A 20868-nucleotide genomic window follows, 5' to 3' on the forward strand; every position below is an offset into this window, starting at 1 on the left:
AGTCTGAGCTATTTGATACATAAAGACCAATTAGTCCCAATAAGTCCTAGTGAGATAGACCCAAGGCTATTTACAGAATGTTCTAGAGCATACATGACTAAATTACATTAGTGTGAATGCTAAAAATAACCTTGAGGCAAGGTAGGATCTCATAGAAAAAGCTAGAAACTTAAATGGTTAGTATCTCCATCAATTTGGCTCAGAATCAGACGATTCCTTTTTAGGAACTGAGATGCCGGAGCCTCCGACCTATTGGTATTTGTCCGCATAGTAATATGCCTATTTCCCGCCGAGATATCGGCGTCGGCGCGCCCCGCCGACCTTTGGCGCTTATTTGCAATTACTAAGCGCCGGCGCTTGCATGCTTACTTGCACTTGTTCTATGGTCTATAAGTACCGTTCCTACATATAAATGTATGATACAAAAAATGCTATAAATCATAGAAATGATATTATGACCACTTCGCATAATCAGACGTGTATATATGCAAGCGCAATGAGGAAATAAAGTATAAAAGGTCTTGTAGCACCGCCAGTTTCCAAATATAGTAATATTCATGCCCATATTTGGATAGAGCAAGTATGATTACTCCAGTTCGCACTATTCACTATTGGCAATTAGGGGCGCATATGTCTAAATTAGTCATTCCATAACAGTAAGCGCCAAGGTCACGTGATTGAAAAACATAAGATATTGAGTCCGTAAAAAATAGTAAAGATATTAGAAAAAGTAGGCAAGTCTAATGGTATCATTCTTGAGGGTGTAACACCCAACTATCCCAACCAAACTTGCCTCTGAACTGGCTGCACAGGAGGAACCACAGATCCCGGCCTTCACCCTGACCAGTGAGTTGGCTGGACAATTTGGTGAACTCAAACTTACCTCAGAACACTTCCCACCGCCAACAGAATCAATCCTGGAGACCTTCATGAACAACAACCTGCACTGGGTTTTTGCCGCCAACCTTCCAGCAACCAGCAATAACCCAACCACTGAGGAGGCATTATTGGGACTGGACGCGGACAAATGGAAGGCAGCAATGGAACAGGAGATTGCAACCTTGGAGAAACAGGGAACATACAACACCTCAACACTCCCACCAGGCAGGAAGGCAATGGGATGTTGATGGGTACTCACAATCAAACAAAACAAGGAGGGCCAACCCATCCAATACAAGGCGCAACTAGTTGTGCAAGGTTACAGCCAACAGCTGGGTATTGACTATGGCCAAATGTTTGCTCCAGTGGTACGTTTAGATTCTATCTGTACACTCACATCACTTGCCAATCAAAATGATTGGGACATCCAACAGCTCAATGTTACATTGGCGTACTTACATGCCAATGTCAAAGAAGAGCTTTACATGCGTCAAATACCATACTTTGACAACAGATCCAGCAATGTTCTGTGCCTATGCCAATCACTATACAGCCTTAAACAAGCCGGACGCATGTGGAATTGTATGTTTGATTCCAAAATGAAGTCACTTGGCTATTCACCTTGCTTAACAGACGCTTGTGTGTACCATTGGATCATGGATATATCCAGCAAACTCTACGTATTGATTGTTGCCGTCCATGTCAATGACTCAATCATTATTACAACCCCCAACAACACCAACTTTGTAGTATCCAAATTACTTTGCAAATTTGAGATGCGCAACCTTGGACCCATACGGCATTTTTCAGGTATACATTTCAAATGGTATAGACAACAAGGTATGCTCGTACTAAATCAAAAGGCATATATTGACTCAATTGTTGATATTGCAGGCCTTAAAGATGCATACCCAGCCAATACTCCAATGAGTCCGAATGTGCAACTTACACAATATGATGGAATTAAGCTGAAATTCCCATACGGCATATTTGTTGGTAAGCTGCTATATGCTGCACTATGTACACGGCCCAATATTGCTTATGCGGTCACTCATTTAGCTCAATACACAACATGCTATGGTCCCGCTCACATGATGGCAATCAAACAAGTTATACGTTACCTTAAAGGAACATTGTTCCTTGGGCTATCATATAAGCAATTGGAGGCTGAAGTTGGATTCAGAGAAGTCGGCTACTCTGATGCCAATTGGGGAAGTAACTTACTTGACCGTAAGTCTATTTCCGGCAATGTATACTTATTGGGCGGAGCCGCCGTTTCTTGGTCCGCTAAGAAGCAACCAACGGTCGCATTAGCAACCATGGAAGCAGAGTACATGGCATTATCACACGCATGTACTCAGGCAATTTGGTTCTGTCAATTTTTCCAGGAACTATATTACCCAGCTGACGCTCCCACACTCATACTTTCAGACAACCTTGCCGCCCTAACGTTATCCGTTGAGTCGCAGTTCCACGGTCGTTCGAAGCACATCGACATTCGCCATCACTTCATGCGCGATACTATCGAGAAGCGTATGATCTCTACGCTGTATGTGCCATCGAACGAGAACCTAGCTGATGCGCTTACTAAAGCCCTACCAGCACCGCAATTTAATTACCTGACGAACGCGATTATGGGCGAACAGGTATTTGAAGGACCCGAAGAGGAAGAAGCGGATTAGTGAAACTGAATGATGAAGAATTAGCTGTATAACTGAAAGACTGAAACCTGAATGAGATTGAATGTGACTGAATGAATGTAATATTTTCTCTTTACATGTATCCTCGCTTGCCTGATTAAGGGGGAGTGTAGAAATATCATGTATATAGTGGTAAATACAAGAAGGATCTGGAATGTACTGGAACATGCATGTAATCGAGTCAAGCGACGATACCTAGTCATATACTAGATGACTCGACTATAATGTAAAGGTATAAATACGGGTGCATTCGACCGTATAGTACCAGACCTCTCTTTCTCTTTATTCACACCACTGTCTTTACTATCACTTTGTATTCATATAATTCTATTTACAAACATATTCTTTCTACAACTACTGCAGCTACCCAAAACTCCACCTCCGATACATCGCTTTGGTCTCTCTGATAGGCTAACGTTGAGTTCCGTATAAGATATATTTTCTGACTTGGATTTTCAAGTCTGTCCCGCCTCGGGCACTACTTCCCTCGGTACCACGCGCTGCTCCCAATGTAAGACGCCGTACCAAACCGGTAAAAACAAATCAGCTCTCTTTGCGCTCAGGAGCCTGGTGGAAATGGGTGGTACAGCTTTTTGCAGGTTTAACGTTACCAGGTTCGACAGTGAATGGTTCCTGGACCATCATTATAGCTACACCTAGGTCCCCTCCATAGACCTCAGCGTCAGCAGTGATCTCCTTTGAGTAATCGGTTCCAGCGACTACCTATGGATTTATTACGGCGCGTTTAATCCCGGGACACAAAATGGATTCATTCCAGTTTGGGAACGATCTGTTCCAACGGTCATATTCCACACCCATTTACTTCGTGCGTTTATTACTGGCTGAAGATTTGATCTGGAACTTGCGAAGGAGGCTTGTAGACGTGACTTTTCTATTGGTGCAGGAAGGTCAAAGAGGATTGCGGGCGAAACGGGTATGTCATTTTTGGTCACCTAGGATTGGCCACCTTTGTGTCATGAGTTTAGCCTCCGAACGCGCATTCGCCCGGCCTCCTTCCCCCTCTTTGGTCCTAATGGGGTAGATTCGCCGCTATTTGTGCGCTATATACATCGCTCTCGAGGGTCATACCAATTGCCTTGATGAACCATATCCATCAAACTCTGCAGGGAGTTTGGTTCCCACAACGGCATGGTCTTGCATTCAGATTGTGGTGGCAATCGTAGAGCGACGGGCTGGGGCTGTTGTATTTACTATTATAAGCCTTGGTGAGATAATGCTAATATCTTCAACCGCTCCCCTTCTCTTGACATTTATTGTATCTTGCCCGCGCTGATCGATGCTGAGTGATTCCGGGCATACACGCCCGAGGCGTATTTCAGTTCGACTCTACTTTGCCAGGCTTATTTCATCACGTTTGGGTTCTTCGTGACTGTCGGGAAGGTAATGTAGCAGGTTAACAGGCGTTTGGCTGATTTGAGCATACTAAATATATCCAATCCGGTCAGACCATCCCGACACTTACACGAGCCGACTCAAGTTGACGACACGTACGAGCGGGCTTATAAAGGGCCTCTATCATTCCTTTGGCTGCAATATCCACCCAGCTTTACACACAGAAACTCGCATAATCATAGCCACCATCATGCCCATGCACAGGATATACACCACCCCGGGCCTCTACTCTGTCGCCGAGAAACAATCCCTCGCAACCGCCATTACTGAGATTTATGTATCTGGTGGCCTACCCCCGTTCTATGTCAACGTTTTCTTCATTGAAGTACCCAAGGACTCCTACTATATCGGTGGACAGCCAGACGACAACTTTGCCCGCTTCAACGTCCAACACATCGCACGGGCCTTTCCCGATAAACCATACAAGCTCCGGTTCATGCAGGCATACGAGAAGGCTCTCAAGCCGTTTACCGCTGACAAGGGAGTCAACTGGGAGGTGAGCAGAACTAAAATGAACCGAAATATGCGTTGGTGTGGTCGAGGCTGATGCCTATGTGCGTGAAGGTCAACGTGGACGAAGCGGATCCCTTGGTCTGGCATACGAACGGAGTATCCCCGCCTGCGCCCGATTCCGAGGGAGAGAAGCTGTGGGCGAAGCTGAACAAGGTGGTTCCCTTTGAGGGATCAGCATTCAAAGATCTTGATTGAGTGCAGATACGGGCACTTTAGTTAATTTGCGTACAAGAACTCGGTTGCATGTATTTATATGCATTCTTGGATAATTCATCGAAACATAAACATGGCTAGGCTGACTCCGGGCGACCAGAAACCCTCTAATCTCCCGTTTGACTAATTGGAACCTTCATGTTTTATGACCTGAACATGGCCACAATCTTTTCCACAATTTTTTCAACAGGAGTAGGCACTGGTACCTGACGGTCCTTGACCACAACCTTTTCCACAATTTTCTCAACGGGAGTAGGCACTGGCACCGGAAGTTCCACAACCTTGTCTACATTTACATTCGCAACCACTTCCACAGGAACAGACAGTTGGACGTCGTTTTCCTTGCTCTCATGGCGAGGCTACACATATAAGATTATAAATCTGACTAAACTGCAATACGCGAACCATGCTCTAACTCACTTCAATCTCACCAAATGGCACAGGAGCTCCGGCGACACAAGCAGCTCCAGCAAGTATCAAGCCAATAGTAAGCAGTTTCATAGCGGGCTCGATATATATAAGAGTAGCAGCTACAGCGAGTAAGCACTGATAGATAGACCTTGCTCAATCTGTTAAAGTAAATAACCGATCTCACAAGAGACATATATATGTATGCTCCGTATCTCATACTATGTACTGTCTCATCTCTGTTTCTTATCGTACAGTTTACTCCCGCGATCATAGCTCATTCAGAGTTGTATTTAACACACATGCATCATGCATTAAAGAGATGGGCTCGTTTATACTAAGTATCGTCATACAACATAATCAGAGCTCAACGATTTAAAGCAAGATATATATATATATATAAGAAGTATATTCGCACGATTTACTTCAACACAATCCCTCCGCATATATAGCCTACCCGCAAGAAAAGTCGGGTCTTTATGCGGAAATTTGAAAAGGCGGTAGCCACTGATGTCAAGCCACTCGGCATCTGTACCTCGTCCTGTCCAAGGGGACAAGCCGTAAGCTAGTTCACTACCAGAGCCCAGCCGGATATAGATATACTAGTATCGGAAGCTTATAAGATAACCTTCCATCGTTCCGGTGAACAAAGCCGATCGGCCGAGCTCGGCATTTGGCGCTTATCCGTGTTTGCCTCCGATGTCCGCTCCTGTCGTCGGCTACACCCAGCTGAGTATCAGCCACATTGACAAGGTACGTCCATCAAGAGAATGTCGGGTAAACTCTCCCGGTCGTATTGTGGTGTAAGATGTACAGCAATACCAAAATTTAAGCATCTACAGACAGCTGATTATAGGTCTCGGAGTATTACACAAATGGGATTAAGCCGAACCTGGAATCTGGTGCCAGATAACTGAGAACCCATATTCTCTATTAGTTTATTGCTTCTATGTTAGGTATGCGCAAAAAAATGGTGCTAGTACTTACGGATATGTGTCGGCACAACCTTGAAGTAGCGCATGATGGTGGATAGATCGGACACAAAAATGACATGGTCTGAAGCGGTAATTTGCATGCTCGAGCGCCCGGCTACGTACAGCGTGCTTTGGAGTTGATTTATATCATTGACCAATACCGCGCACCGTTATCCTCGCGTCTATCAATGCTGATCTTGGCCAGAGGTGGTGCAATTTCACTTTCGTCGAGTCTATACCCTAGCAAAACCGACTCTTGCGGGTCATCTTCATTTAGTTGTATTTTTGATCAAAACGCACGAGTTATCTATGCGTCAAGTCCCAAGCCACTTGAATGCCTTGTGTTGCATGCTGGCTCGAGACACACTCACACGTCCGGGCCCCGGATTTAGCCTAGAAGTATCCCAATATAGATGTGCCAGAAATAATCCTGTCTGAGCCATTTCATTTCATTCGAATAGTACTCTGTAGGACCACGTCACCGATTTACAGAGGTAACTATGTCCCATGATAGCTATAAGCGGCCCATTTCAACGAATCTGATCATGTTCGTAAGTCATTCTACCCGCACAAAAAAATACAGGGACGGAGAATAAACTAGTACTACAAGCCCAAGACCTCCAAGTGGGGCTACGGGCACTCGATCGATTTCTTTGGAGCAACCACAGCCCTAGGAGTAGGGTGTACCTACTTGGTTTGCACACTCATATCGGTATATCTCTACATGATGAGCAAATCGTGGCTATCTTCGCCTCGATGGGTTGACTTATAAAATATTTAAGTGTATTGATCCGAGGCCGTACACGGTGAACCCCAAAGGTGCGGATAATCCGTACCCTCACTATACTTTAGCCTGCAGGTCACGTGTCTCGGAAATGAAAATCCGGACCCCAGGGTGCGGATTTTGCCAGTAATCCGCACCCTAGGGTTCGGATTTTGGGTGCGGATAATCCGCACCTTGGGGGAACACAGTGCGTACAGCATCCTGCAATCTCGACCGCCTCGTCCGCTCGACTTCTTTGTATTGTAATCACTCAGCTCATACTTGAATCTCAAATTTCTTCCGAGCACATACACATGGGTACTAGAAATAAGTATTGCTGAACCCACGCTGATTCATTGTAGCCAAATGTGCGCCGTTGCGCATATATATAATCTCTCTGGTTCAACGACTCCAACTACACATCCACAAAACATTCTACACAAACAAACGTCAAGTAGGCAAATTGATAAAAGAAACGGACGAGAACTGAACGCACAATTTGGATCGCAAGCACCCAACCGAATTGTTTAAGACAACCGTACACGTTAGTTTATGTATACCTGATGATCCCAATTTCTTTTCCGATCCAGCTCTGATACTTTGCAGAACCTGGCAGGGGGCGTAAGACGATATTATTTTATCATTCCAACTCTGATTCTCTAGGAGACTCGACAAGGGGGATGAGAGGGGAGCGGGAGCTAGGGGGGCCGGACAGGGCCAAGACTGGGGGGTGGGGGACGTGGACTGGCTGAGGATGAGCAACAGGGACAGTGACAGAGACCGAGACCAGGGAGTTTAAACGGACAGGGTCCCTCCCAGTAGAGAATTGATCGAAACAACAAGTCTGATTTAATTGGGCTCTGCCGGCCAGAAAATCCCTAACCTGCCAGCTAGATAACCGTAATAGGGTGGGGCTACAAGGAGACCATCCTGCCTGAGCCGTCTCGTTCTAATTGGCTTTGTAGGCTCATTTCATCCATTTGCTGTGTCAACTGTGCACCATCACGCATATAAACGCTTAGTTTCATTAAGCCATATCATACATCCCCAAGACATCCGGCATAAACAAAAAAGATAAAGGGATGAGGAAGAAGCTAGTGCGATAAGTCCGAGGCCTTAAGTCAGGGCTACGAGCACCCAATGAAGTTATTCAAATTACTAATCTACGTATACTGGTGTAGGTACATGTGCGATGACCTCTACCGGGTAAGGTTGAGGGATTGGCCTGTCTACTGGCACAAATTTGACGGCCTCTTTTACAACAGGCTCGGGATTGATATACACTGAGACCTCTGTTGACCGTTCCACAGGGAAGAATGTCGGTGCAGTCGAATCACGGGCTCTAGACAAAAGGCGTAGTCATCGTATCTGTCCTCATCGTATAATGCCAATACTGAGCTTACCCCATGATGCGACCTTCGTCGATGGCATGGCTCAACCTCCTACTGAGAGACTAGATACAGGTAAATAAGTTCATGACAGCTTGAACGCCTGAGCTAAATCCTAGACTTACTGTGCTTGACCGAACTTGTAGCTTGCCGTCCTCAATGAGCACGGGAGCTCCAAGGACAAGAGCCATACCAGCGAAAACACAAATAATGGAGAGGGGCTTCATGATCAATGTTAGGTTACAAGAGCTGGAATATGCGGCAGGTGAGAGCTGATAGGTAGACCTTGTACATGCCCCGGCTTAAATAGTCCGAATGCAAGAAATATGTATCCTCAAGTAAACAGATGTCAGGTACTGATATCAAAGGACCTAACATTCGGACCTTATGCTGTCCAACAGCATCTACTATCAGCCGGCTTGTACTCCACTCCGAGCCATGTATAGATATATTCGCTCAGGAAGCTTGCCGGATACATCTTCATCGCTCCAACGAACAGTGCCGATTGACCAAATTCAGCCTTCAGCGCTAATCCATGTTTGCCTTCGATGCTCACCTGTCGCCGGTTGTACCTGGATAAGTGTCAGCCAACATGACAGGGAGCTTCCATCAGGTAGTCGTCCCGTGAAAGCTCCCGCTGTCTGTTTGTGAAAAATATGATACCGGGCGTCAAGGGCAAGCCAAATGGCAAGACCCGCAAGTAAGGTACAACTAAACTTAAATGTCCTCAGGTTAAAGTCCAATCGGGTTGTAGCTTACTCGGGAGCTGCTGTGAGTACCATCTGAGGCTACTGCTCCTGCGCAGTAGCCAGCCCATTGCGTATTATCCAGTTCGGGTCATCTCGGTCCGACTTGATTCAGCACAGCTAATTAGACTTCCGGACTATTTTGGAAGTTTGCGGTCCCTTCACATTAAGTGCTCAAATGTAAGCTCTTGATAAACTTTCATCGATTTCGTCTGAGGATTGAGTCTACGTGTTGAAATATCTTGTAAATACTAGAGAAATCTAGTATGTTCCATGCACACTAATCGAGTCAGTCAGTACGATTCATTCAATGCGCAGCTACATGCGTAGCACTTCACCATATGACTCGGTGGGTATCTTAGGGTATATAAAGGCTCTCGTACAAGCCCTCTATCCTGACCTCTCATTACTAACGTTTTTACTGTCTTTACTATTTGTATACACTTTAGTTCAGTATCAAATAGATATATATATACATCTATATACATCCGATTTCAACACTACGAATAGAGGTGTATCCTGGGGCTAGATAGTAAATAGCTAAGTCCTTATATATAACCAACAATTGCATATCAAAAAAAAAAAGAATAAATCGGCGTGTCTCCTTGTCACCAATGAGCAAAACGGTGAATGATACTGCATTCTTCTCCGAAATCCATAGCGGGCCAGCACAAACAGAACGAATGGTGTAACGGTCATGAGTCATGCTGCAGTGCTCGCAATTACACGCATGTGTAACAGGTAACGAAAGGGTGCTTAGCCCATCAAACTTCCTGCATCAGCCTGTCTTCTTCGCGCTTTGACTGCCGTTCAGCGGAATATATGGTATGCTATCAAGGAGTGGCATGACCATCACAAGGGGAAGTTAAAGATCACAGGTCCGCTGTAATCTGCCCGTGACTCAAGATCACGGGACGATTACGTGGAGATCACAGGCCGGAGATCACAGATTCTTGTCATGCGCATATAATCTATCATTACTTAGATATTACAGTGTAGTTACAGCAGACAAATGGGAATAGCGTGAGAAGGAAAATTATCATTTGATCTTGAAGCTCGCCACAAGATCTTGAATTAGTCCGTACAATTACTCGCTTTTTCGGCCCTTTTGACGACTGTGTCTGGTACACTTCGGCCCGTTGATGTCGTCCGTGAGTACTATAACGCTTCCAGCGCCATCCAATCATATACATCTCTAATAAAGTACTATCTACACTCCCCAGTCCGTTGATAACAGGAAATTCTACAAGTGTCAATGCACAAGATGTCGAAACACAGTTATGGGCCACCAGCTGGTCACTTATCAAAGCCTTCGATACCACCGCAAAAGGGACGAAAAAGAAGCTATACAACAATTGAATGAAGCTCAAGCTATGGACATAATCATGGAACAGTCCACGCAACAAAATCTTGTTGATCTTTTGCCCAAAGCTGCACTACCAAGGTAATTACTAGAGTTAGATACTTGCTGAAATATTGATTAACGCTAAACACATTGAAAGCTTACCACTCGACCTCCCAGAGACGCCACCTCATCAAGGCTCCTTCAGTCCTCATGGATCACCATCAACAACCCCGCCTCTTGTGTGCAGTCTGCCAGTTGACCGCCAACCGTCCTCTTCAGAGCTTGGGGCACCAACTATCAGCTCAACTGGTTCCAACAAAACTTCTCTCTTCGGCTCTCCAATTGCTATTGGGAGTCCCCAACTAGCAAACGATGAGACGTCCCTTACCAGTGAGGTTGAACTTGTGTACCTTCCGCATGAAGACCCCTCCTTGTTTGATCAACCTACTGCTATCCTAGAGAAGCCTCACATTTGCTTGGTGTCGTACACCACTGTAAGGTGGGTACGCGCTGGTGGAGGCGGGCGCTTGTGGCCGTACTACTACACTGGCTTATGTAATCTAACTATCTAAGGCTAACTACTGCCGCTGTAAGGCGGACTTCTACTAGCTATACTACTGCGAAGGGGCCTGAGGCCTGGAGGTGTGATGAGTTAAACAATGGGGTTAACTTCTTGATGACTAATGGGGGCCGGCTACTTAGCTGGCTGGGGGTCCTCCTCAATGAGTATGAGACAAGGTAAAATCGACTTGGGGTCTCCAAGCGATTTTCCTGCTGTATATATAGACAAAACTGCTAACTACATGTGGTCTGTGCGTGTGTGAATAGAAGCCTACATGTGAAAAGAGAAGCGTGCTGTGGGCTGCGCAGAAGCGTGGATTTCTCCTAAGCGCCCTTGGCACGGCATCTCGGCGCGGCATCTCGGCATAATAAGCGCCGAGATCACGTGATTGAAAAACAAAAGATATAGAGTCCGTAAAAAATACTAAAAATAATAGAAAAATTAGGCGATTCCAATGGTATAATCAAGGAGGTTGTAACATTGCCCCCCCCTTAAAGGCTCTTGGCGGCGTCACAAGCCTTTCTGAGTCTAGCTTGGTTGAAGCGTTTGATCTCTTCCTGGCTGTGTTCTAATAGCTCCTCTGGTTCCCATGAATTGTCCTCCGGACCGTATCCTTTCCACTTTATCAAATAGAACCATTTTCCCCGTTGGCGTTTAGAGTCAATGATTTGTTCAACCTCGTATTCTTCTTCCCCTTCTATTGTCTCAGGGGGAGGTTGTTCTGGGAATGGCTGACTGGGTGATTCGTGGCTTTTTGATAGTAACCCAACATAGAAGACGTCATGGATTTTCAAAGTTTCCGGTAGTTCCAGGCGGTAGGCGTGGCTGGAGATCTTTTCTATGACCTTGAAGGGCCCAAGGCGTTTTGGGTCCAGTTTATTTGAATTGGTCCTAAGGTCCACGTTTTTTCCATCCAGCCAGACTTTTTCGCCTATTGAGAACTCAGGTACTACCCCTTGGCTTCTTGTCATCCGTTCTTTGCTCATTTGGAGAGCTGATTCTGCTTCCTTCCATTCCCGGGCTAATGTATCTGCTACCGCGTCTGCTTCTGGGACGTTGGCCGGTACGTTGGACGGGTTCATGACTGGGTTTCGTCCATAGACCAGCTCGAAGGGTGACTTCCCTGTTGCTGCATGTTTGGCATTATTGTATGCGTATTCTGCCAATGGTAGCCATGCGGCCCAGTCGGAGTGGTCAGCGGCAACGTAGGAGCGCAGGTAGAACTCGATAAATTGGTTAACCCTTTCAGTTTGTCTGTCTGATTCTGGATGGTAGGCCGAGGAAAATGCTGGTCTGACCCCAAGCCGCTGATATAACGCCCTTAAGAATTTCCCTGTGAAGGTAGTCCCTCGATCTGAGATGGTTCTGACAGGTAGTCCATGGAGTTTCCAGACGTGAGTGATGAACAAGTCGGCAAGACCTTTTGCGGTAACCTTTTTGGAAGTTGGGATGAAATGTCCAAACTTTGAGAAGGAGTCGATTACTACCAAGATTGCGTCGTGCCCGTTAGACCTGGGGAATCCTGTGATGAAGTCATAGGATATTGTGTGGAACGGAAAGGGGGGAACTTCTAAGGGTTTCAGGGCGATGACAGGGGCGTGAGCGCGTCGGTTGGCTTGACAGATAGGGCAACATTCCACCCATTCCTTGGCAGATGACTTCATACCTGGCCACCAGTAGTTGCGACTTAGGAGCTCCAGGGTCCTCTGTTGTCCCGGGTGCCCTGCTAGGGGTGAGTCATGAAATTCCCTGAGTAAACGTTCCTTTAGGGCTTCCGAATCTGGGACAGCTAGTTTACCGCGGTACCAGAGAAGGTCTTCCTCCCAGTCATAATCCCTGTATGCCTTGCGAATGGAAGGAGGGGCGTTGTCTGCATCTTCTGTCAGGAACTGGATGATGGGTTCCAGGGATGGGTCGTCCTTCAGCTTCTCTCGGATTTCTGTGACAATCTCGAGTTCCGCTTCTGATGTGTTGGCAAAGACCTCTGATGGCAGCATGACTTCTGGATCTGGGGGAGCGTCTATGTAATCTGATCTCCTGGATAGCGCGTCTGGTTTTCCTGATTGTTTTCCGGGGCGATAGTGGATTTCAAAGTTGAAGTCGCTCAGGAAAATACGCCATCGCGCGTGCCTTCTGTTGAATGTCTGTGCCTGCATCCAGTATTCCAGATTCCGATGGTCCGTGAACACTTGTACCGGTTTGTCCGTTGCCTCCAAGAATATCCTCCATTCCTCCAATGCCTTAATAATAGCCAGGAGCTCTTTGTTGTGGGTGTCATAATTAGCTTCCGCCCCTGAAAATGATTTGGACATATAGGCAATAGGATGTAACCGATTATCTGGGCCTCTTTGGCTTAAGATGGCACCCATAGCTACTCCTGACGCGTCCGTTTCCAGGTAATAGGGAAGTTCGGGGTTGGAGTGAATCAGAACCGGGGACTGGGTAACTAGGACCTTTAACTCTTGGAAGGCTGCTTCCTCTAGGTCTCCCCATGACCAAGGGGTTTCCTTTTTGGTGAGGTTATGCAAGGGTCGTGCGACAGAGCTGAAGTTGGGAATGAACCGTCGGAGATAGTTGACAAAGCCTAAGAATGCCTGGACTTGTTTGACCGTTCTGGGCTGAGGCCATGACGTGACTGCTTCTACCTTCTTCTGATCCATGGAAAAGCCTGATGGGGATATAACAATCCCAAGGTAATCGACCGTCGTGACGTGGAAGTGACATTTTGATAGCTTGCAGAAAAGCTGGTTCTTCATAAGTCGTGACAACACTTCTCTGACGTGAGCCGGGTGGTCCTCTGGATTTTCTGAGAAAATGAGGATATCATCTAGGTATATTACCACGGTAATGTCAATCAGATCCCGGAACAGGTTGTTCATGAAGTGTTGGAACGCTGCAGGGGCATTGGTGAGGCCGAAGGGCATGACTAGGTATTCGAAGAGGCCGTATTTGGTTCTAAAGGCTGTCTTCCATTCGTCTCCTTCCTTAATTCGTACATTGTTGTAGCCCCAGCGTAAGTCCAACTTGGTGAATATCTTGGCATGCCTTAACTTGGCCATGAGGTCGTCCTGTCTGGGGAGTGGGTAGACGTTCTTATGGGTGACATCATTGAGCTTTCTGTAATCCACAACAAGCCTAAGAGAACCATCAGCTTTTTTGACAAACATGACGGGGGCTCCGGCGGATGAGGTACTGGGGCGGATCTTGCCCGTGGCTAGTTCTTCATCGATGTGTTGTTTCAATGCCTTGGATTCTGCGTCAGTCATTCCGTATATGGGCCCAGGGGACAGTTTGGCATCTGGGACAAGGTCTATGGCAATGTCGTATTCCCTATGTGGAGGGAGTACCTTGAATTCTTCTTCGCCAAAGACTTTAGCAAACTCATGGTACTGAGGGGGGAGATCCGCTAAAGGGTCCGAGTCCGCTTCCTCTTCTGAGGCAATTTGTACTTGTTCAGGGAAGGTAACCAATCCCTGTTGCCAGTCAATGAGGGGAGCTTCTGCCGTCAACCATGTCATGCCTAAAATTGCCGGGGTGTCCCCAATGGGACAGACTAGGAAGGGAATTGTGTGTGAGTGGCCATTGGCCAAAACCGCGAGTTGAACCTGGTGCCATATGCGACCAGTCTGGGACAGGGTACCGTCTAACATTCTCACAACTCGTGGATTTTCGAGTTGGGTTTTTGGGATTTTCAGTTTTTCCACAATCGAGGGGGAGATAAAATTCGACGTGGCTCCTGAGTCTATAAGGGTTTTAATAGGATCTGCCGGGGAGTTCTGGACGTGTAGGTTGATAAATAGTAGGGGTTTTTTATTCGAATCAAGGCCAACTGATACAAATTCAACGCAACTATCTAGATTGTCCATTTTAAGAGTCAAGGGCTTGGCAGCAGTCCTCGACTTCAATCTTTTCCCGACTCGTCCTCAGCCACCTTGGCTACCTCCTTAATTGTGGCTTTCCAACCGTTCGGGCATTGTTTGATTCCGTGCCCCTTCTGTCCACATTTGACGCATAGGCCGGACGCACGGCGACGATCCCTTTCCTCCGGGGTTACGTAGTTGGGGTCCTCGGATAGGCGGACCCTAGTGGTGGTGGTAGAGGTGGAAGTGGTCGCGGTGACCGGGGACTTAGCGGGTGCCTTCTTAGGGCGGTTCTCCTCATTCTCGCGGCGAATGTTATCAATTTTAATGGAGGCCGCGAAAATTGCCTCGAGCTCGTCAGGAACGCTATCCTTGGTCGACAGTAGTTCCTTGACCTTCCAATGGAGGCCTCGCGTGAACTGCGCAATGTAGGCCTCCTCGTTCCAGTCTAATTCCGCCATCAAGTTGCGGAACTCCGTGACGTACTCGGAGGTGGTTGTGGTTTGGGAGAGGGCGGCTATTTTTCTGGCCGCGGCCCGCTTGGCATCTGGGTCATCAAAGGCCTCCTTGAATTTTGCCGTTAAGGCTGGGATGGTGGTAGGCGGGTTACCTTCTCCCTTGATGATTGTCCCTATTACAGGGAGTGCCCAGTCGGCGGCCTTGTTGGTCATGTGGTATAATATCCAGACGACCATCTGCTCCTCTTTGTCAAACTGGTCCCTGTGGAGGGCAACCCAGAGTAGCATTCTATCAAGCCATTGAGTGGCCTTACGTCCCCTTGTATCGCCTTTATAAGGGTCTGGAAGCTCCATTTTTGGCCTTTTTACGGAAGACCCTGTGTCAAATGGTGTGAGGGAGCTGAGACTCCTAGTTGTGTCGCGAGGCTCTTTTTTGGGAGCCCGCCGGGGTTCTTCTTCTTCCTCTGAGTCAAACCCGGTGCCTTTTGATGGGCGGAAGGGTGCCTTGAGCCCAGGCCTAATCGTTCCTGGAGTGGGAGCTTCTCCCCCTGTGTGAGTGGGGGGGGTGACAGGCCCAGTCGATGGGCCAGGCTTGGCTTGGGCTCCTCCTTGGTCCTTATCGCCAACGAGGTCATTGGTTTCCTTGCATAAGGCTTTGAGCTCCGCAAGCTGTTGGCCTTGGGATGTGACTTGGGCCTGTAAGGACCCGACTTGGTTGGTGAGGGTATGGATAGCCTCGAGGAGAGCGGCAAGGGTCGGCTCCGGTTCCATTCTGGGCAGGTCTCGCAAAGCGGGAGATGTGCTGCGAGAGGGTGGTTGGGAATGGGCTGGAATGGAACGGCGAGAGGAGCGGCTGGAGGGACGAGAGTAGGGGTGTGGGACGCCAGAGCGTGTGGATGGAATGATGGAAACGGCGTGGGGGAATAGGTGCCTATATCAGGACTTATGGGCGGTTTTTATGTAGTGTATAGGCGCTAAACCTTTGCGTCAAGCACCTAGCGTTGGATAGTCCCTACAGCAAATCAACAGATCTGGCGATCGTGATATGAGCGGGTTTTCTACAAGCGGGTGTTTCAGCTGACTAAGGTCGCTAACTACGGTGTTCCGGCAAAACACGTGGTATGCGGGGGATTAGGACTCGTCTGCCTTGTAGCAATTTGGTACTACGTGGGGGTGGGGGATTTTTGATTATTATATCCCGCAAGGTGGCCCCAATCACGTGATTTCCCTTGTGCTAGTACAGGGAGCCTTCTCCTTGTCGAACAAGCCTACAGAAAGTCAATTTTACAATGTCGTACACCACTGTAAGGTGGGTACGCGCTGGTGGAGGCGGGTGCTTGTGGCCGTACTACTACACTGGCTTATGTAATCTAACTATCTAAGGCTAACTACTGCCGCTGTAAGGCGGACTTCTACTAGCTATACTACTGCGAAGGGGCCTGAGGCCTGGAGGTGTGATGAGTTAAACAATGGGGTTAACTTCTTGATGACTAATGGGGGCCGGCTACTTAGCTGGCTGGGGGTCCTCCTCAATGAGTATGAGACAAGGTAAAATCGACTTGGGGTCTCCAAGCGATTTTCCTGCTGTATATAGACAAAACTGCTAACTACATGTGGTCTGTGCGTGTGTGAATAGAAGCCTACATGTGAAAAGAGAAGCGTGCTGTGGGCTGCGCAGAAGCGTGGATTTCTCCTAAGCGCCCTTGGCACGGCATCTCGGCGCGGCATCTCGGCATAATAAGCGCCGAGATCACGTGATTGAAAAACAAAAGATATAGAGTCCGTAAAAAATACTAAAAATAATAGAAAAATTAGGCGATTCCAATGGTATAATCAAGGAGGTTGTAACACTTGGCCTACCTAGCTGCCGTTGCCTCTAACCTGATTGACCATGTCAAGCAACATTCTGTGGAGCGAACTCTGAATATCACTTTACTTGGATACAAGACCTTGAACTGTATTCCGGACCATCCTAAGCCTGTAACAACACTCAATAAGGTCTATCAACGCTTGGGTCTTGATGCACAAGCTTTTATACATAAACAACCAATGTGTTCTAAGTGTTACTGTGTGTATACATTGGATACAATTAAGAATACTTGTTTGCCAAACTGTCAAGAGGCTGGATGTACTGGCGTATTCTGGGAGTATAGCAATCCCACAAGATCAGAACGTCATCCTAAACAAGTTGCAGCTTACACGGATATTGTTGGATCACTACGGCGCATGTTTATGAGGCCCAACTTTGTTGCATCACTCCAAGCTGGTGCTCAGGCTCATGAAAACCATGGAGATGGGTCAGTTTTACATGATGTTTGCGATGGTACAGCCTGGGGTCCTCACCAATTTGGGCTATTGCAACGTGTCCGTAGAGATGGGATTGTGGAAGATATACCTGCTCCAAATCCCATCCCACTTGGCTTTGGACTCTTTGCTAGCATGAACTTGGACTGGTTTTGGGTCTCAGAGAAGTACTCTGTTGGCGGAATATATATTGCAATCTTAAACTTACATCAAGCCGTGAGATATCATCCTTGGAATGTCATCCTTGCATGTGCAGTCCCCGGGCCCAGAGAACCCTCACTTGAGGAGCTTAATCATGTCATCCAACCCATTATCATATCACTTCAGCAACTTTACAAAGGTAGGTAATTTAATTATACAACCCACAGATACACTTGCGCCCAAAAAGATTGAGCCACGTGAGCTCAAATCAATGACGCTCATGCATCACCCGCACAATTGAGAATTTGTTTACAATGTAACAGTAAGTTTTGTAGATACAGTAGTATAGAACATATATACAAAATTTTAGATCAAAACTAAGTCTCCTTGTGGAGATGCGCGTGAGCAAAATTTTTGGGCTGGCTCATTCTTTTTGAGCATTTTCAAATTGCACCTGCAACTGCATGCATGCACCCAAAATGACATGCAAAACTGAATAATTTGGATACAAATTTTAGTATTTGGTGTTTCCACCTTTAGCTAAATACACAGCTTGTACTTGACGCAGTAATGAATCATACAAATTGCCAATATATTTTGGGGAAATTTGTTTCCATTTGTCCCTCACTATTTTCCATAATTCTTCCTTATTTGAAGCAGGAGGTTGGTGAGTACGCACGCGCTCCTTCAGATGCCACCAGACGTTCTTGATTATGTTCAAATCCAGGCTTTTTGACGGCCATGGGAGGACGCTTACACCCCAACTGGCAAGCCAATGTTGTGTCAGCCTGGCTGTATGCTTTGGATCTTGGCTGTGCTGGAATGTAATGTCAAACGGGGTGATTTTATAGTTGGCAAGGGTTCCAAAGAAGGCGTCCCCAAGGATTTCAATGTATCCTGGGGCGTTCAGCTTGCGTTGTATAAGGTACAATTGCCCAACTCCCTCTTGGGTAATGCACCCCCAAATGAAGATACCCCTGCCACCATGAGATATTGTCTTTTTGGTGTATTGGGGATTATACAGGGACTCACCAGGTTGCCTCCAGTAATATTGGCCGCTGTTGGCCCCAAATAACTCAATTTGGACTTTGTCCAAGAAGACAATGTTGTCCCAGCATGATTGTGGCCAGAATAATTGACTGTGGGCCCACGCGCAACGGGCTTTTCTATGCCAATAAGTGAGCAGGGGTACTTGGCAGCGTTTGTACAGCCGTAAACCCAGCTCTTGGAGGTAGCGGCGGAGGGTAGAGGACCCAACGGCAGGGAAGTACTGCTGTCTAATATTTGCTGCTGTTGGTACTCTACTCCAAGCTAGGGCCAAAGCAGCAAATCTGACGTTGCTGGGGGTTAACTTTTGTGGGCGCCCAGGAATGGGATTGTGTCAATCAAGTGGGCAGTCAGTAAGTCCATACTTGGCCCAGATACAACCAACAGTAGCATGAGAGACCTTGGTCTCAGGTTGCAAAAGCTGAACAATAGCCCAATCTGAGTATTTGAGCTTTTTCAGCGCAATTATCTGAGCCTTAGTCTTGGGACTAGTGTATCAAGCCATTTGCGCACTCTTGGCAGGTGTTCAAGCGTAAAAAGGGGTGGTAAATGGCAGTTGATGAGGGAGGACCAAGTAGCTTATATAAAGTGATCAAAAAGAATGAGCCAGCCCAAAAATTTTGCTCACACGTATCTCCACAAGGAGACTTAGTTTTGATCTAAAATTTTGTATATATGTTCTATACTACTGTATCTACAAAATTTACTATTACATTGTAAACAAATTCTCAATTGTGCAGGTGACGCGTGAGCGTCATTGATTTGAGCTCACGTGGCTCAATCTTTTTGGGCGCAAGTGTACATACCCAACTTGCTCTTAGGTGTACCAATGCACATATATGAGGAGACATTGCCTGGCCAAGTGCAAAACTCCGTCCAAAATGTGGCCCTCAAGATCCTTATGGCCAACAACAATTCTCCTGCACAACAAAAGATAACAGGAATACCTGGGCATCAATCTGAAGACAACTTCTGTATATGTGTTATGTCATAACCCATATCTGGAAAGGTTATTACCATATATATCCACTGTCAAAGATATATATAGTATATGTGATGCACAGTGATATATGAATAATATATTGCTGGGGGACGTTGCACTCCCCCCGCCCCCCTAGCCGCAGGCCAATGTTAATGCCCGCAGGCAAGGTCTGAATAATATATTATTATAGAAGAGATTATGTCATCCCCCCCCCACCTCAAATCCGTAGTAGTTTAGTATAGTATTTGATAAAGGACTGGAGGGGGGGGAGGTCATGTGACCCTGGTGGACTGTCAGTCTCTAAGTCATGAGCCCTTAGAGTAATGACAGTTCTGACTGCATATATGTGAGTATATGCGGCCTTCTAAAGACTGTGGAATATCCTATTAGTAGGTGGCTTGGTCAGGAGACATGCCAGCAAAGGCATGGGTCATGACATGTTAGGCAACAAAAGGACATCAACACTAAACAAGGGTATGATATTGAAAGTGAGCATAACAACCTAACTAATTTATGGATTCAAACCAAGAATAACAACATACATCTTAGATTTCACAATGCAAAGCAATTGGGATGCTATCCAGTTAGCATATGATATACGTGGGGCAAATGAAAAGGAGCGGAATGAGTATTCAAAAAAGCATGGCATTTGGTGGTTGGCAATGAATCTACTACCTGGCTGGCTAACTTACTCATCAGCTCCACTAGATTTAATGCATAACTTATATCTTGGTATGTGATCTCATCCTACAGATTGACTTATGGTTCATCCTTGTTATAGGGATTGTTTGCCACATGTGGCTACAGGTTGTAATTGGGGGTTATCTTTTAACAGCTGAGAATTGGCGTCAATTTGAGCTGTTCTTGGATGGAATACAATGGCCCAGTAGGGTAACACGTGTCCCAAAGAATGTGAGCTTACTTAGGTATTGTCCTAGACGTCTGTAAGGACGTCAAGGAAGGGGGTGCTTGCGGCCAGATGTATCTAAGTGGGAAACCGCGTAAGGCGGCGGCAAGCTATCCTACAACAACAACCAGCTATACTACGGTGACCAAGGCCGTAAGGGCAATGACCAGCTATGTAACTACAACAAGGAGGCCGCTTAAGGCGGTGTGTACTGAGTGACTAAGTAGGTTACTGGGCTTAAGGCCCTTGTACAGTGGTGGGATGC

At 46.7% G+C, this 20868-nt stretch overlaps 6 protein-coding genes across 6 annotated transcripts; 2 read left to right on the top strand and 4 right to left on the bottom strand.

Annotated features, from left to right (window-relative positions):
• Positions 1-1232: 1232 nt before the first annotated feature.
• On the top strand, positions 1233-2561 carry RhiXN_08862 (Reverse transcriptase; the record flags this gene model as incomplete). Its single annotated transcript, XM_043328678.1, has 4 exons — positions 1233-1461; positions 1513-1719; positions 1774-1875; positions 1939-2561. The coding sequence occupies 4 exons, from the start codon at positions 1233-1235 to the stop codon at positions 2559-2561; spliced, it is 1161 nt and encodes a 386-aa protein (XP_043180124.1).
• A 1627-nt stretch (positions 2562-4188) lies between these two features.
• Positions 4189-4700, top strand: RhiXN_08863 (4-oxalocrotonate tautomerase; the record flags this gene model as incomplete). Its single annotated transcript, XM_043328679.1, has 2 exons — positions 4189-4488; positions 4557-4700. The coding sequence occupies 2 exons, from the start codon at positions 4189-4191 to the stop codon at positions 4698-4700; spliced, it is 444 nt and encodes a 147-aa protein (XP_043180125.1).
• Positions 4701-4861: 161 nt separating this feature from the next.
• RhiXN_08864 (uncharacterized protein) lies at positions 4862-5219 on the bottom strand (the record flags this gene model as incomplete). Its single annotated transcript, XM_043328680.1, has 2 exons — positions 4862-5077; positions 5139-5219. 2 exons carry the CDS (start codon positions 5217-5219, stop codon positions 4862-4864), a joined length of 297 nt encoding a protein of 98 aa, XP_043180126.1.
• A 2802-nt stretch (positions 5220-8021) lies between these two features.
• RhiXN_08865 (uncharacterized protein) lies at positions 8022-8478 on the bottom strand (the record flags this gene model as incomplete). The annotated part of the gene is made up of 3 exons (XM_043328681.1): positions 8022-8205; positions 8267-8316; positions 8377-8478. The coding sequence occupies 3 exons, from the start codon at positions 8476-8478 to the stop codon at positions 8022-8024; spliced, it is 336 nt and encodes a 111-aa protein (XP_043180127.1).
• Positions 8479-11395: 2917 nt separating this feature from the next.
• RhiXN_08866 (Retrotransposable element Tf2 protein) lies at positions 11396-14770 on the bottom strand (the record flags this gene model as incomplete). The annotated part of the gene is made up of 1 exon (XM_043328682.1): positions 11396-14770. One exon carries the CDS (start codon positions 14768-14770, stop codon positions 11396-11398), a length of 3375 nt encoding a protein of 1124 aa, XP_043180128.1.
• A 35-nt stretch (positions 14771-14805) lies between these two features.
• On the bottom strand, positions 14806-15993 carry RhiXN_08867 (Retrotransposon-derived protein PEG10; the record flags this gene model as incomplete). The annotated part of the gene is made up of 1 exon (XM_043328683.1): positions 14806-15993. The coding sequence occupies one exon, from the start codon at positions 15991-15993 to the stop codon at positions 14806-14808; it is 1188 nt and encodes a 395-aa protein (XP_043180129.1).
• Positions 15994-20868: the final 4875 nt, after the last annotated feature.

The sequence above is a fragment of the Rhizoctonia solani genome, chromosome 5 (genome assembly GCF_016906535.1).
Source record: "Rhizoctonia solani chromosome 5, complete sequence".
NCBI lineage: Eukaryota > Fungi > Basidiomycota > Agaricomycetes > Cantharellales > Ceratobasidiaceae > Rhizoctonia > Rhizoctonia solani.